Below are 17,950 nucleotides of genomic sequence, written 5' to 3' on the forward strand. Positions count from 1 at the left end.
TGTTAACTATAAACTGCAAGATGTTTATGGGTATCCAAATTTTCTGTCCAAAATGATGAGAGTATAAACATATATTTATGTGTGTGTATATTTAAATATGCTTTCTCAGCCTCTATATCCAGTCAAGATAGCCTTGAAATAATTTGAGTTAAAAGCACACTGACCCATTTTCAATATTTCACATATGATGTAAATAATGACATTGTAAATAAATAAATACATTTTTATAAAATGTGTAAGGTGTTGTGCCCTCGACAAATGACTGCTCTGTGTGGTGACAGCGATTAATATTTGGGAATTGAAGAAATTCCAGATCTAGAAATCCGTAGGTTCTGTCAGTTAAGTGTAGGTATGTACGTCTGGGATTTTTTAATTTAGTTCATCAGCTGATGGTCACCTTCAGTCCCTAAAATAACAGTTATCTCTTCTAATAAAAAATTGTTGCTAACCACAGGTGGGAGATCTACATAATGTTTGTTAATAATTACATTCTAAATCCATTTTGTCAGTAGCAAGCATTAACGGACTGTATCAGCGATCCACAGCAGGACGTCTTGTTTCCATTTTTTTTAATGAATTCTCAATCTATCTCCTGTGAAGAAAACTAGCAGAGGAAATAATTGAGCATGGATTCATTCACTAGAATTAATCCCCAGTAAATGACAAGTATGGTCGTTAGAAATAGAATCTTGTATAAATATAGACCTTGGCTTCGGTAACTAAATCCCAGTAAACCATGATATAATCTGTTCCTGACAAAAAAAAAAATGACTACCAGTTCTTCAACCATAAATTGAAGTTGCAATTGAACAAATGGCATTGCATGTGTTGAATAAGAACATCAGAACATAATGTTAATGCGTATCACATACATTGGCGGTGATTTAGCTAGAGGCAATGTGCCTTGCAAATTATTTTACCTTGTGGAATGTGCAGAGGGTAGTTCAACTACAAGCCTTATGGTGTTCATAACAGATCTTAATTTGCTAATTTTTGCTTGGTCCGCCAAGTCCAGACTCCCAACCTCCAATCTTTTAAGTGTTCCCTTAAAACTGACTCTTGTCTCCAGTCCTCATGAAAAGGTTTCTTTACTTTCTGCTCTGTTTTCTGATGTAATTGCTATTTTTCATGCCTCATACTGATGCAGCTGTTTTTTCTCTTGCTCTTGTATGTATTTGCATGATGTATGTGGTACGCTGTTTTCAGTAGCGCTGACGAATCACAGCGATGATGATTTGCTGCCAGAGAGCAATCATCATCATCATTTATTTATATAGCGCCACTAATTCCGCAGCGCTGTACAGATAATTCACTCATATCAGTCCCTGCCCCATTGAGGCTTACAGTCTAAATTCCCTAACACACACACAGACACACACATACACACACAGACTAGGGTCAATTTGTTAGCAGCCAATTAACTTACCAGTATGTTTTCGGAGTGTGGGAGGAAACCGAAGCACCCGGAGGAAACCCACGCAAACACGGGGATAGCATACAAACTCCACACAGATAAGGCCATGGTTGGGAATTGAACTCATGACCCCAGTGCTGTAAGGCAAAAGTGCTAAGCACTAAGCCACCGTGCTGCCCAGTACTTTACATTTATACCGTCCACCTGGTAAGGGAAGATCCAACCACACTGGATAAAATACCCAAATTCATAAATTAGCTTGTTTCTATACTAAGGAGTGTGCTGAGTTGCTGGCTTCTCCTAACACCCAATAACATTTGCAATACACCAAATAGATAAAGGGTGTAAATTCGTAGAGTGCTCACTGGTTTAATAATTAACACTTCAATTCTCTATTAGTAAATGATTCAAAAATATTTCTGTGCAATTCTATAAAACCCTGGTGAATCAGTAAAAAACAGTCACATTAAAATTAAAGATAAGAATTCATGTTCAAGGAAATGTGAATTATCTATAATATAAATGGCTAGTGGCGTGTGTTAGTCTGTCTGTGTGTGGAAAAAAAAAAACAAGCTGCAGCTCCACCTGCTGGGCGGAGTTATACACTGACCTACTAAATTCTTAGGGGCATATTCAATTCCGATCCCGATTCGCGGGATCGCGCCGGAATGACCGCAAACCTAATCCGCGGTACTGCAATAACGTGGATTTTCGTTCGCAGCCCATAGGGCTGCGTACAAAAATCTGCGTTATTGCGATACCGTATTACCGGCAGTAGTGCGCATTTTCCGCGGTAACGCGCGTTACCCCGGATCGGAATTGAATATGCCCCTTAGTGTGTGTGGAAAAAGAAATTCAGAAAGGGCTGAAATTTGGTATACTAAGATGTTTTTAATTTGTTAATTTAATTTGTTAATTGTTAAAAGTGTTTATAAAGATTTTAAAAAAATATATATATATTTCTTGAAGTAGAAGTGACAGTTGGGAGTGGTTGGTGGTTGCCGGGGGTGACAGCTGGGAGTGGTTGGTGGTTGCCAGGGGTGACAGTGGTTGGTGGTTGCCGGGGGTGACAGAGCGAGAGGAGTGTGATACTCAGGACCGCTGAGAGAGATCCCTGTGTCTGGATAGACATCTGGATAGATGTGGCGATGAAAATGAAGGATGAGGTGATGGAGAAGAATGATGAGGTGGTGACATGTGGACAAAACCACGTTAAAAAAGGGCGCTTGCGTCGGGAAGTAACGCTCTTCCCCTGAGGAGGCCTGGGCTATGGCCCAAATGCATGACAAGAACCTTTTTAACACCTTAAGTAGCTTGATTTGACTAGAATGCATGAGTATCATGCACGGGTTAACTTGTAGTATACAAGTTACGAGTTACAGTATAATTGAATGTAGAGATTCTGTATCAATCATAAAATGACTCACAGTGAATTACTTTGTAATTATTTGCGAAATAATATAGAGTCACAGCATCATTTTCTAGTCCTGGTTATAACCCTGATCTGGTGAATATATACTATACGATAGTTACTGCTGATTGATCTATGTATTTGTGTCTTTTTGTTGGGAAAAAAATGATGGAAGTCATTTGTATTTATTACAGATATATGAATAAAATTAAGCTTAAGAATAAATTACCTTACCTTACTGCACAAAATCAGTCTAATTAATCAAGTACGGATCTAGCTAAAATCTTCACAAAAGTATTTTAATAATCTAATGTAGTTTTTAGAATATAACGGTTATGAATATATATGATTATAATACGTGAATGGAAAACAATCAGAAATAGACATTATGAATATTTAGTCATACAATTTCTTCTCTAATGCTTTGGACATTTTTCGAGATTTAAAAACGAAATTTGTAGAAATTTATATTGATGATATATTGATATTTTCCTTCTCCATAGAGGACCATCGAAACCATGTCCGTTTAGTGACTGGAATCAGGGAAAAATATATGTAGGATACACTTGAGAAATTTATTTTTTAAATTACTGAATTTCAATTTCTTGAAAATGTAATTACCATTTCAGGGTTACACATGGATCCAGGCCGAGTAATTAAGAATTTCTCTTAGCTAATTGAAAAAAATTACTGCTTTGACTTAAAAGAGCCTTAGTGGGAAACAGAAATGACCTCCAATAAACGAATAAAAAGTGCTTATTTCAGCTCAGTGTGGTGTCACCGTGTGTCACGGCTAGAAAAAAACTGAGGCCTACTTACTGGTATTTGCACTGCTAAACAAGGAGGCACGGAGTCTAAACGGGCCTCTGGTCTTCGCCAGGGACCCCCGCAAGGGAGTTAGCTGCAGAATACACGTAGTTAGCCACCAGTGAAGTAATAGGTGAATAAGCGTGGTCAAGCAATCCGAGGTCAGGCTGTGCGAGCAGAAGGTACAACAGGGTCAGACATGAGCGTATTCAGGAAGCCGGAGGTCAAGCCAGGAAATCTATCAATGCCAGAAGGAGATCCAAAAGGGAGGTCAGGGAAAGCCAAGTCTGGAGCCGAGGAGTCAGTTAGAATGCTTGGGAGCAAACAGGAACGCTGGAGCATAAGGGGACCTTGATACTCTGGCACCAGAATGACGCCAGAGCCTCCCTTAAATAGACAATAATGCTCTCTCATTGGTGGCAGTGAATAGGGCGGCAGAACAGCTGACTGCCGAACAGCCAGTCTAGTAACAAGGACGCGCACCTACTGCGCATGCTCCCGCCAGCCGTGACCAGGAAGATGAGATGGGCCGCAACAGAGGAAGGCGTCCGTCCCTGGCACTTAGTAAATGTGTGGGGACTGCGTCTGACACCGTGATATTTTGCAAACCTTCATTGTGGAGGATGATGCCTCTAAAGTTCTGGCTGGTGCTGTTCTCTCTCAGTACTCTGGAACTACCGAGTTTTTGCATGAACACCAAGATTTGTCTGAAATTCTTTCCATCCTCCCTACTGACAAAATAATTGCAGCTTTGAGTCCTCATTTATGCAATTAAGTTTAACAAGCCCAGACTTCATCTGACACATCTCGTAAATGGCTTTTTGTCAAGGTGGAGCACTGTGCTCGGTACCTTCATGTCCTGTAGGCTGGTGTCTGTCATGATGTCTCTAATGGTGTCACACCACACTGCGAGTTTGTATGGTTGTTGTCAAGGAGGAAGAATGGAGTTGTTAGGAGACACAAGAATAGATTGCTAGAGGAAAAACTTATATTAGTCAATATAATAAAATATTAAGCTCCATAGGAGACGTGTGATTGAAAGACCAATAATATGACATGGAATGAGACTACAAAAAGTGCTGAAATAAAAAATACACATTTAGAATTGTGATTAAAAATTAAAATAATTGAATCAATAATGAATATGAATATAATTAAAATAGGAAAAGTAAAAATAAAAAATAAATACAAATATTATTATAATAAAATGAAATGGATATAGAGAATAAATAGAGTAGAGAAGGAGAAAGGGAATTTGGGGGAAGGAGAAGAGAGGGGAATGTAAATAGTTACAAGTATGGGTGAAAATGTTATGCATAGATGGTTGGCTTCAAGGAAACAAACAATGCAGTAAAGTATGTTGGAAGATATGCATGAAATGCGACGTGCAGGAGTGATCCAAGCAATCTCCTTCAACTGAAAAAAAATTCTTAACTCACAAATGGAATATCCAGGTTTCCATTACTTTGTTTTGTTAATTTGAAGAATATTTGGTGGCTTATTCTTAGGTTTATGTGCACTGCAAACAAATGTTCTCACTCTGCTCCATTTGGGCTGCTGTTGCACATTCCTAAAAAAGCACGGACATGTATATCCATGGATTTCATTTTAGTTTTTATTTTCTCCAAAGATTTAGTTATTTGGGTGGTCAAAGGCACTTCAGTAAAATGTCACACGTAATTCCTTTATCCCACCTACATTCTACCAAACCACAAACTTGCACATAGACGGAGGAGTGCATGCCAATTAATACAAACACATATATAAATCCTAGCCTGGCATCTTTCAGACGTCTGGTATGGGGTTTTACCTTCTAACTTGATACAGTTGTCTGTTGGATTACTGTTGCCTTTTTGCTGACCATCATTCTTAGCTGTCTGCTCTGACCTTTTCACCTTGATATTGTGTCTGTTTTTGTACCACTTCTGTCCTTTTATGTATAAGTCAGTATACCTGTACTCTCATGCTCTTTTACTGGTCACTAGGAGCCATACTAGTCACTTATGTGCACAAGACTTAGGGGCAACCATGTATCTGGGAATATAATACGTTTAATGGGGAAGAGGCCTACTAAAGGTGCAGCCTGGCTATAGTAGGTGTACTGGGTGTAGCCTCTACAGCAATATCATATTCACCGTGACACCAGTAGGTGTTCCATTACATTGCTATGGGGACCAATTAGTGTGGTTGTCCAGTTGTAAAAAGTCACTTGCCAACTCCATTTTAAGCCAGGAATTTTTAATATCCAAACTGATTTTAGTCACTCTGCCATTGCCAGTGGTCCATAGAAGCAATTTTATTGAAATTTTACCTCAGGTGATTGACAAAATAGCATGTGTGTGGCCAGCTTTAGAATATTATTATAATGCAATAGTGCTGGTAATACTCTGCTTGGAGCTGAAGAATCTCTGTGGAAATGAAGCAGAGGAGAGCGGGACACTGCATTGTCAGGCCCCATTTCAAAATTTGGGTAGTGGCCCAGCAAATCCGCTCTTGTCTTCTGGGCCCTCTGCTGTGCTGTGAAAAGAGCAGAGCGGGAGTCTCTTCTGAGGATGTGTGTCTATCATATGCCCCACTGTTCATGCACCACTTGGAAGAGGGCCCCATAGCGGCTACACCCTCTGCACCCCTGTAGTTCTGCCATTGGTGCTTTGTATATGCATTGAAATAAATTCAGATGAAGCAAAAAAAATAAAATACAGTTAAATTAAAGTCCACATAGTTGACATTTCTTAACCACCATCATCGACATTAGCTTCTGAACAAGTATCTTAAACCCATTTAAGAAAAGGCCGGTAATGTTGTTGGCTGTGAGTATGCCAGGGAGTATTGTACCATTCTTGCCTCTGGTATGCTTCCATATTATTGTACCTAATTTATGTTAAATCTATCATAATTCACCAGTGGAATCTACAGGGTATTTTGACTGTTGTACTTATGGTTGAGTTTCTTCCTTAACATTGTTTTGCTGTGTTAATCAGTTATAGCATAATCCTTCCTGTATGTACAGCATGTCCCAGCGACCGCAACATTTTACTTTGTTTTGTCAAATGAATCTGTAAAGTTACGTAACTTATTCAATCTAATATTGCAAAGCTTAGAAACAATAGCACATCATTGATGACTACACCATTTTTTATGTGCATTCATTCAGTTGCATAATATAAAAAAAATGTAAAGTCTTTTAACACTGTGAACTTCTATGTCTTCTGCACTGGTTAACCATTGGATTTAACACATTCTCTAACTTAGGGGTATATTTACTAAATGGCGGGTTTGAAGAAGTGGAGATGTTACCTATAGCAACCAATCAGAATCTGATTGGTTGCTATAGGCAACATCTCCACTTCTTCAAACCTGTAGTTTAGTAAATCTAGCCCTTAGACTTACTTTGTACAGCATGGCTGTATTCTGACCTGTCATATCTTATTTTCTAGGATATAACCTGGCAAGATGAACATTCTGCCCCTTTTTCCTGGGAAACTAAAGTAAGTTATGGGGTCTTTGGGTCATGGTGAATAGAGATTACATTTTTACTAGTGGATGTATCAAAGCAAAAATAGGCTATATAATCTTTGTCATGTATATTAAAAAATGTTCCATAGAAGCCAATGGATAATCCTTGATAGAAATAGTGTGAGCCTAGTTACTTAAATGGTTACATTTTCATCCATAAAAAACACTCAAACACAATAAATGTTCCCATCCTATGATAAAATGTAAAGTATGTGTGCTTGTTATGTAACATTGGTGAATAGCATTGTTTTCTGTGAATAGCCATATGAAATATTGCAATTGTACTTCAGTGAATTCTTCTTCCTCAATCCTAAAATTTTTGCTGTCAGAGCTAAATACATTTCAGATAAGTGTTTGGCTATATGCAGAGAGGAGGATTTTTTCCCTGTTCACACCAGACCTGTCTGTAAACTTATTTTATTTATTTTGGGACTAAAATGCCTAGCGTGCTAGTAGCTTACACTCTGCTACATAGCAAGTGCACATTCAAGGTCAGATATCCTAAATACTGTATTAATATGGATTCTTTCTTATGCTGCTAATGTAAACAGTGTTATAGATGGCAATATTGGCAAATTGCCCAAATATCATCCGGCAATTATCCAACCCAAATCAGTTATCTGGCCTGAATAGCACCAGTGTTAGAATGCAAGTATGTCCAATTTAATCATTGATATGGCCAAGTGCATGGATAAAACAGAAACAAAACTTGTTGCTTGCCCCAGTTACAGAAGTGGCAGTTGTGTGTTCAGGTTTACATATACACTACAAAGCCAAAAGTATGTGGACACCCGAGCATCACATCCATAAAAGGTTGTTGAACATCTCAGTCCAAAACCATGGGCATTAATATGGAGTTACTCTCCCCTTTTGCTTCTGTAACAGCCTCCATTCTTCTGGGAAGGTTGTCCACTAGATTTTGGAACAGGGCTTCGGAGGTTTACATCCATTCAGCCACAAGAGAATTAGTGAGGTCAGGTACTGAAGCTGTGCGATAAGACCTGGCTCGTAGTTGGCATTCCAATTCATCCCAAAGGTGTTCAATGTGGTTGGGGTCAGATCTTTATTCCTCCTCCACTAAATTTTACAGTTGGTCCTACACATCTAGGTAGGAACTATTCTCCTGGAATCCGCCAAATCCAGATTAGTCCGTCAGAGTGCTAGATGGTGAAGTGGTATTTGTCACTCCAGAGAATGCATTTCTGCTGCTCCAGAGTCTATTGGCGGTGTCTTTACACTACTCCAGTCGACGTTTGGCATTGGTGATCTGAGGCTTGTGTGCGGCGGCTCAGCTATTAAAACACCATCCATGAAATGGTCTTGTGCTGATGTTGCTTCCTGAGACTAATTGGAATTTGGTAGCTATCAAGGGCAGACGATTTTTCAGGGCTTCAGCTCTGTGAGCTTGTGTGACCTACTGCTTCACGGCTGAGCTATTGTTGCTCCTAGACATTTCCTCTTCACAATAACAGCACTTACAGTTGACTGGGCCAGCTCTAGCTGGGCATACATTTGATGAACTGACTTGTGGGAAAGGTGGCATCCTATGACAGTGCCAAGTTGAAAGTCATTGAGCTCTTTAGTATGACCCATTCTACTGCTAGTGTTTGACTATGGCGATTGCGTGCTGTATGCTTGATTTTATGTTCCTGGTATGGTTGAAATGGGCAAACACACTAATTAGAAGAGGTGTCCGCATACTTTTGGCCATGTAGTGTACATTTGAGAGTGAAATAAGATGCTTTTGTGGATCACCTAGTATTTTCGGTTTAGTGGCCCTTTAACATTTTCTTGTGGAGAGTTTGTGCAGATTTTTGGCAAAGATCCAAACACCTCTGCTTAATGTACATGTAGAAAGTATGTGTGAACAAAGTCATCCCAATCATTAACAAGTCTGCTTTGTAACATAGTAGAAAATAAACTAAATAAATAAACTGTGAAATCCCTGTCCAGCATAGCTGACTAAAATGCTTCATTTAAACCAGGGGTGTCCAACCTTTTAGCTTCCCTGGGCCACATTGGAAGACGAGGAGTTGGTTTGGGCCGCACATAAAATACACTAACCCTAACGATAGCTGTTCATCCAAAAAACCATAGAAAACATAGTTAACATATTAAACTTACTTGGAAATTAAGTTAGTAAGAGTTAGGAAACCTGTTGCAGAATCATGATTAAAGCAGTAGTCCCATTACCAGCTACAATTTAACTTACCTGCATCTGCCCCTTAGTGGGGTTCGGGGAATTAAATGCCAAAAACTTTTTATTCTCTCTTTCTGCACCCATGAATAATTTTTTTTATTGACCAGTTTGAAATGGTCACCGATATAGGTAGCATCAGGAGGACTAATAGAAATCTACAGAGATTCAAAGATAGGATGGCAGCAAAAATGGCTCATGGAGTAGTCTCCGATGAGGGTAACAGTGGGTGATATTTTCACCCTACTCAGTACTGCACATTTAAAATGGTTTAAAATATTAAAAATACAATTATCTCTTAATATTTATATTAGATACATACAGAGAACACAGCTAGTTCATAATTACATGGTGCAGAAAGTCCAAATTCAGAGTAACAACAATAAGATACTGGATAATCTTTCACTGCTGCTGATAGTTCGCGCGGGTGACTCCTCTGTGCTGCGCTACGCAATGGATGTCAGGTGTGATGACGTCACCCCCGACATTCACTGCGAGCGCCACACGGAGGAGGAGACCAGGGAGGGAGCAAGGTAAGTATTTTCTTTTTTCTTTTTTTTTTTTTGCAGAATTTTTTTTTCAGCACTGCCCCCTTGCCACAACCAAAACTCCTGCTGGGCCACATTTACAGGCATGCTGGGCCGCGTAAACAATAACAATGTGCTTTATCGTTTCATTGCCTGGATCTAAATTGATTATTCTTCAAGGGCACATAGCAAACACAGCACCCCTTATTTATCATGCATTATCGCATACTACTAGTACAATAGATTGCATTGGTAAAATTGCCATGCATGAAAATTACATGGAAAAAAATATTAATTAAAACACAGTTAGTTTTCATACGTTTTTTTATCCAATTCCCAGCACATATGTGTGAATGAGCACTTAAGTTTCAGCCTGGGTATCTGGTTCATGTCTCAGTTATTGTTCAGGTATAAGAGACAGAAGCAAATTCCTTTCTCTCTGCTATTTTAAAATTCTCCAGGCTGCCAAGCTAAACAGCTTCCTCTGGTCAGAGGGCCTTGCATGCTTGTGAAATAGTATACATTCCTACCAACTGAATAATATGTAAAAATAGACTCCTGCAGTCTATGCCCTCTAAAATGAAAAATTTGCTTTTCAGGGCAGTCTTAATTCGGTAAAATGTCTTCCTTGTCACCTATTCAGATGTGCAAACCTCTGCCAAAAAGAGGTAATGTGCTATGTTACTTTTATTCTATTTATATATAGTGAGCTAAGATATTCCATAAAACTGTATAGACTGACTATAACACATGACATACTGTGACACAGGCACCCTCAGGTGATTCATACACGGACAGCTTCTTACTTGAAATCAAACGGTACTTTATTGTTCACATCACAATAACAGCATACATTCGTCAGGAAGACTCTAGGCAACCTAACTCTGACTAGTTCCAGTTTACCTCTCTGGTCACCGGTCACTAGCTGACATCGGTCGCAATGCACAATAGCACAAGACAGGTTTTTATACTTGAGACTCCTTCAAGAGCCTTAGCTTGACGAACAGGTGACACTTCCACCATGCCTTCACAAAAGAGTTCCCTGCAGATGCTCTGTAATTACTTCTTCTTGCAGACACACCCTGTCAGTTTTCTGCAGCTGTGAAAAGGACACAAATCACTTTTCATACTTTTACTTTGTCACATATGTCTCAGACCTGTATATCGCTGAACCTAGGTGCACTGCTATAACTGTGTGTACCTTGGTCTGCAGTCTGTCAACTGAATATCTGATTCCTATCCTGGAGGCCTGTGGAAAAGCACTCCCTTTGTTACAATACATCATAAGAAACAGCTTAACAGCTTAGAACTGTAGGTATTGGGGACCCTACCCTGCAGAGGACTTATAAGCTAATGCAGTGGATCCCAAACTTCAAGACACCTTTAGGGTCTCCATCATTTTTTCAAGGCACCCCTAAGCGAAAATAATTACCAAGTAGTCCCCCACCTTGCTTACCACTGGCCCTGGCCCAAGCACCCCTGTGAGATCGCTGAGGCACCCCAGGGAGCCTCGGCGCACAGTTTGGGAACTACTGAGCTAATGTGTTTCTTAATATAGGTTGTAGATAGCTGTGCATATTATTTACTATATGTCCTGATTGGAGTGTCAAATTTATATGATGGGGAGCGTTCACTCAAAATAGCAAGAAATGTATTTCAGGCAGTGCTTCAAAATCCATAAAATATACATAGAATAAATCACAGTAATGCCACAATTTCTATTTTTTTTTTTTTTAGTGCATATGTCTTAGACAGACACACATAAATGATACCTTTATTTACTGAGAATTACACCCATCGCATGCAAAAACAGAAGTGGTACTGGGACTGCCATGGATACACAATAAGAACAGAAACTCAGTATGCAGGACAGGGGACGTAGTACTGTACAGGTGCTCATAAATAAAAGTAAGACCATGGTGAGAATTACTTTCAGTATACAGAGCAACACTATAATACTGTGTATGTAAAGCTAAAATGTGCAGTATTTTAGTAGTAAAATATAAATGATGAAATCAATGAAGGAGATCCTTGTAATATGGAAATAAGTTGTATTTTGTAGTCTTCCCACCATGCACATTTTCCAGAGTATCAGCAAACCTACAAAAGTAGGTGCACCCCCCTTTTATAGTGGCGTTTCCAAAGACCAGGAAATGGGTGTGGACCTTAAAATTGGTTTAGAGGTAAATTAGGTGCGGTTGCAAAAGTAGAACAAAGCAGTTCAGGCCCATCTTTTTTTAGTGGCTCATAGTCAGACGCGGGCTGGGAGAGGCGTGGCCGGGGAGCACACAGGCGGCCGCATCTCATGAAAAGGGATGCGGGCGCGTCATTGATGACGCGGCCGCATCCCCTGTCATGTGATGCGGCCGCCTGTGCGCTGACGCGGCCGCATCTGATGTCATCAGATGTGGGCGCAGGGGAAACAATTGTATTTTGCAGCCGGGGGGCGGCCGGTCGGCCTACCCCCCGGCCCTAATAGTGGCCTGACCGAGCGGCCCGGGGGCCTATGCCCCCCTGCCCCCCGGGCCAGCCCGCCACTGCTCATAGTTGAACATTAGCTACTTTTAAAAAGGGAATATTTATTTTCCGGGTATGTTCCATATGCCTGATCTGACAGGGTTTCCAATGCTTGCTCACATTCCCGAAATGGCCGGTAGACTGGGAGAGTCCTCCTGGATCCCGCATCACTACTTTCAGAAGTGGGAGTGGCCATGATGAAGAGATTCACATAGGTCATGGTCCCTCTCCTGCTGTGCGATCATATGAATGGTGTCACTTCTCCATTGGACCTGTCATCTGGGATCTCCCGGAGCCGAGGTCCAAAAAGTAGGCAAGTATGCTTTAAAGCTGCACTTTCACTTCACATCTGGAACCAGAGAATAGCGCATAGCCTAGTACAGTGCATCTTCATTTTCTCTTTCTTTAACTCTCCGAACTCCACGCTCTTTAAGAATCACATTAAACCAATTCTAGTTGTGTAATGTTAACTCCTAATAATTTCAGAAATCCCATCCATGCAAAACAAGTGTGGAAGATACTTGTCCCTCCCTAAACAAAATTGTTTTGTACATATTTTGCTAAGTTTCTAATTTCTACCAGGTGCCTGTCATGCAGAACCCCAAGTAAAAGTCGATGGTGAAAAATGAGTTAAGGCTTTTAGGCTTGTTCTTTAGATTGGTCTTAGTGACACAACTTAGCTGTGTTTTACTCTTATGTTTCTTACTAATGCAGTTTTCCAAAGGGTTTATCAGTAAATTTTAGCTTTAACCATGTGACTCTTTGTTCTGTAGCCACAGGAGGCTGCATGAGGTGCTCCTGGGGTTCACTCTACAGACTTTATAATCAAGATTAATTCTTATCCCAACCCCCTACACTCGTTAAAGGGACAGCAGAACTCACTTCTTAGTATCTAGAATGAAAATATCATATGCAGTTTCCAAGTAATATTATCAGGACCTAAACTGCAGTTCCTCCCAGTAAACTATTACAAACTATTACAATAAAGTAATGATCATCTTCTGTGGAGTTTTCCAGTAACAAGCTGTCATCCAGTGCCAGAGATACAGAGATAACATGTAGCTGTCATGAGGAAGCTAATATTAAAAATTGCACTACCTAAAGTTAAAGATATAGTATTACACTACTATCCTACAGTAAATGGGTTGTGATTAAACTGATACTGTGTGAAAATTATGCCTGACCGGCTTTGCTTAAAATACATAATGGTGGGATTTCTTAAGATTGAATAGTTAATTAAACAGACATAATGGGGGGAATTCAATCCCCCCTATTACTGTTAGTGCTGTAAATTTAACGTGGATTTTTGCACACGGCTCTCAGAGCTGCGAGCAAAAATCAGTGTTGAAATTACTGTACTAATGGTAATAATGCGCACTATTATCGCAGTAACAATATGCACTATTACCGCGGTAATAGTGCGTGGGCCGCGTTTAATTGAATTCTATCAGTGAGTGTGGACTTCTCATCAGGAGTAAGAAAATAGTAGAGTTCCCCTGTGTTCACTTAGTTAAGCTCATGTATAACTAGTTATCTATGCAGAGTGACAGGGGTCACATATGAAAAAGAAAAAAGAAAAAAACATGCTGCATCTACAGTTAGAGCATTCTTTTTTGGAATATTTGTAATCACACCTTTTCGGTTGAGTTGGCGGTAGCTGTGATGTCTGTACTTTGGTGCAGCTCAGAATGTAAAGTTAAATCTTCTCCCATCTAAATGGTGCTTTATCAAATTGTTTTCTGCAAAAAGACAACAGCTTAACACTTGGTCATGAGGACATGGAAGGTAGAGCTTTAACAAGACAAACAGGATATTTATAACAGTTCTTGACTGAGGTCAGAGAGAGGCAGCTCAGTAGGATCAGCTGAGGGATAGGCCAAAGAAGCAGTTGATTTGGGTACAACCAGGGGATGGAAGTCCAACAATGAATATAATCATTTTTTCTCCTTTATCGCATTGACTTGTGAAAAGTCCACTAGGGCTGAAATGTGCAAAATAGATACAAATGGGATATCCTGTGTATGGTAGTGTACTAGATAAAATTGGGGGGCAAAAAGCTAGTACACTATGGGGCATATTCAATTGTTGGCGAAAACGCCAAATAACTCGCGGCGCGCACTATTACCGTCAGTAGTGCGCGTAAATACCGTTATTACGTTAGTTTTCTCGCTGGATTTCAGCTCACGGCTCAGGGAGCTACGAGCTGAAATATGAGTAGAATTACCGTAATAACCTGTTTACTTTTTCCGCTGCGGAAAAAGTAAACAATTGAATATGCCCCTATGTGTCTAGGCCTAGAGGGATCAACATCATCTATTTATTTATATAGTGCCACTAATTCCGCAGCGCTGTACAGAGAACTCATTCTCAGCAGTCCCTGCCCCACTGGAGCTTACAATCTAAATCCTCTAACACACACACACACACAGACTGAGAGAGATTAAGGGCAATTTAATAGCAGCCAATTAACCTCCCAGTATGTTTTTGGAGTGTGGGAGGAAACCGGAGCACATGGAGGAAATCTATGCAAACACGTGAAGAACATACAAACTCCACACAGATAAGGCCATGATCGGAAATCGAACTCATGACCCCAGTGCTGTGAGGCAGAAGTGCTAACCAGTTGGTGCAATTCATCATCTTTTTCTTGGATGTCAAAACACTCTTATCCTACCACTGCAGATCAATGTTACACCAAGATATATTCTATGTAATTGCAAACATTTCATATTTCGTATACTTTTATATCCTGAGTGTATAATGGAAATACTGTATAACTCCTGGACTCTTGAGATGTTGGTATGTGAAGGTTTATACATTCACATTCCATTCTCGTGTCTGTCGCATGTTAGGAAAATTTTTCTATTTCCAGCAGTTCATACGGATATTGGCTCAATTTCACCATCATAATACACACTTCTGAATATATTTGTCCATCTATAACAAGAAAAAGTTACTGTACATCAGTAAATTTCATGACCGGCAATAAAAAATACGTAATATTTTTCAGATAAAATATACAATTTTTGTTCAATACAAAATATAAGATGCACCTCACAAAACTGTACTACACACAAAAGTACCACAACTATGGTTTTTTGAAACCTCTTAATCCCTGATTTCCTTTCTCTGACTCTACTTTAGATTTGGATAAATTATTTTATACCAATGTGTCAGTAAAAATGCTATATATCAGTACATCTGTTTTGCACTTCTTTTTGTTTAAAAAAAATAGTAAAGACATAACAATACATAATTATATTCCAAATGTTAAGTACTTTTAACACTATGGGATAAAGGTGGGTACACACCTATGCAATTATCACACAACCGTTTGGTCCGATATTGCAATAGTGTGTACGTTCCCACGATCACATATTTTATCATGCCGAAACACATTGCATCGTTTGATTTGGTTTTATAAACATCCTAAAAATCTCGATCAACGATGTTTGCCTTATTTAGAAATGTGTACGCACTCACGACCGTCTGTCCAACACTTCTGACAGTAGTTCCTCTGTATGGGCCTGATTCATTAAGGAAAGTTAAGCAAAAGTAAGTAAGTAAGGCAAAACCATGTTGCATTGGATGGGGAGGTATATTTAAAATGTGATGGCAGATTAATATTTGGGGTGCGGCATGTCCTAGATCAACTTTAAATTTCAGTGTACAGATAAGCTATCAAGTATTTGTGTGCTATATGAAAAAACAGCCAGTAATTTGCACCCCTTGCATTGCAACATGGTTTTGTCCAGAAAACCTGAGTAAGAAAACTTACTCAATTGTTTTCTTAAATTTCCTTAATGAATCAGGCCCTATATCTGTAGAGTATGTACTGAGTCACAATCTTTGAAGCAGATGGTTATGAGAGACGCAGATCCAGATCTGATGGTAAATTGTGTAGGTGTGTAGCATGAATCGGCATGCTCATCAGGACTTTCAGTCGTTGGTAAAAATGATTACAGAAATCGCATATAAAGTAAGATTCCATAGGTGTCTACCCAGATTAAGGTATAGGGAAATTAGTGTGTTAGTTGCAAATTTGCTAAAAGCCCAAGCATTTGGAATTTTTTACATTTTCAGTATAAACATGTTGCATTTATGAAATGCTATAGTACAGTATGAAAGTATGTCATTCTATAATATATACTTATAATGCCTGCTTGTAGTGTACACATCACACTGCAAGAAAATAACTGATAAAATGTTGATTCACCATTTTCTCTTGCTTATACATTGTGTTGATTTTTTTTTAAATGATCTTAATGCAGACTTTGTTGACTTTCTATTTGCATTTTCTAGAAATTGCTTCAATGTTTAATGAGTCCCATATGTTTTGTAACAGGCAGACAAAGCTTCACTTTCTCTCTTGTTGTGAACTCTGATTGGTTGCCACTCCTCTGCTAATGTATGCTTTGGTGTACTATAGTATCCTCTTCTACTAGTGTATAGGATGGAGCAGGATATTACATAGACACTAGCTAGGTACAATCTTTACGGATGGTGGGGACTGGGACTCCTACAGGTATTTCCCAATCCCTGTACCGGACACCCCTGTCTTTTCCTCTACATAACACAGCTTATGACACGGTGCAAGTAAACAGAGTACAGCCATAGAGCAGTTCTCTCCCTTTTGTGTTTGTGCCGGTAAGTTCTGAACTTACCCGGTGCAATGATTGGGTTAATTTGTTTAAGTTTTTGTGCTTATAGTTCTCACACACTCTATTGTTGTATCAGGGTGTATAATGTACAGGCAAAGAAGATGTTATTTTTTTCTGTCTTGAGGAGTTACACCTGTTTCAAAGGAGCTAAATCAGTGTCAGCAGTGCTTCATTGCTTCATTGCTGGCAGTTAAATACATTGTCTCACTGTTGGCAGTTGCTAAGGATTATCCATCCCTATATGTGTCCCTGGTAAATCACTTATTTAGTGCCGGTGGAGAAACCCAGAAAAAAAAAAAGAACTTAAGGTTGTGTGAAAACTTGATTTCTTCAAATACTTTAAAGACACTGCTATATGTATTTAGGTAGCATTTTAGTTGTTTAGAGTAGCAGAGCGTCAACCCCCAGTCCTGTTCATCATTCCTCCACCATCCTTCTTCATCACCCCCCAGTCCTGTTCATCATTCTTCCACCATCCTTCTTCATCACCCCCCCAGTCCTGTTCATCATTCCTCCACCATCCTTCACACCTCTTATTCATTACTCTCTTTCATTATCTCCATTTTTAAACCTCCACCCTGATATCTGTCACCCCTTTCATCACCCCACATTCCTGTTATTCATGACCCCACCTCCTTTAACATTTTCATACCCATACACCTGTTATTTATCACCCCCCTTCATAAGCCTCTACCCTTGTTATACATCATCTCACCAGCCCTGTTATTCATTAACCACCCTGGTTATTCAGGAACCCCACCTGGTCAATCATCACCCCCCTGAATATTCAGTACTCCCCGCCCCACTCCTGATTGTCTACTTGACAAAGTAGAAGCGGCAGGTAGAGGAGTCCTTAACTACATATGATGCTGCAGCTCCCAGGCCCTGGGGCAGCTGTGA

General features: G+C 39.6%; 1 protein-coding gene across 2 annotated transcripts in view; it reads left to right on the forward strand.

Moving 5' to 3' along the window:
* Positions 1 to 17,950, forward strand: part of C3H1orf198 (chromosome 3 C1orf198 homolog) — a 39,880-nt gene that overhangs the window by 8,540 nt on the left and 13,390 nt on the right. Inside the window, exons 2-3 of one of the 2 annotated variants that reach the window (XM_075203642.1) lie at positions 7,070 to 7,120; positions 10,472 to 10,540. In XM_075203642.1, the coding sequence (XP_075059743.1) occupies positions 7,070 to 7,120; positions 10,472 to 10,540 (120 nt within the window). The remainder of the gene's footprint in view (positions 1 to 7,069; positions 7,121 to 10,471; positions 10,541 to 17,950) is intronic. The other variant, XM_075203643.1, reaches the window with a different exon arrangement.

This window comes from Mixophyes fleayi, chromosome 3 (genome assembly GCF_038048845.1).
Source record: "Mixophyes fleayi isolate aMixFle1 chromosome 3, aMixFle1.hap1, whole genome shotgun sequence".
In the NCBI taxonomy this organism is placed as follows: domain Eukaryota; kingdom Metazoa; phylum Chordata; class Amphibia; order Anura; family Limnodynastidae; genus Mixophyes; species Mixophyes fleayi.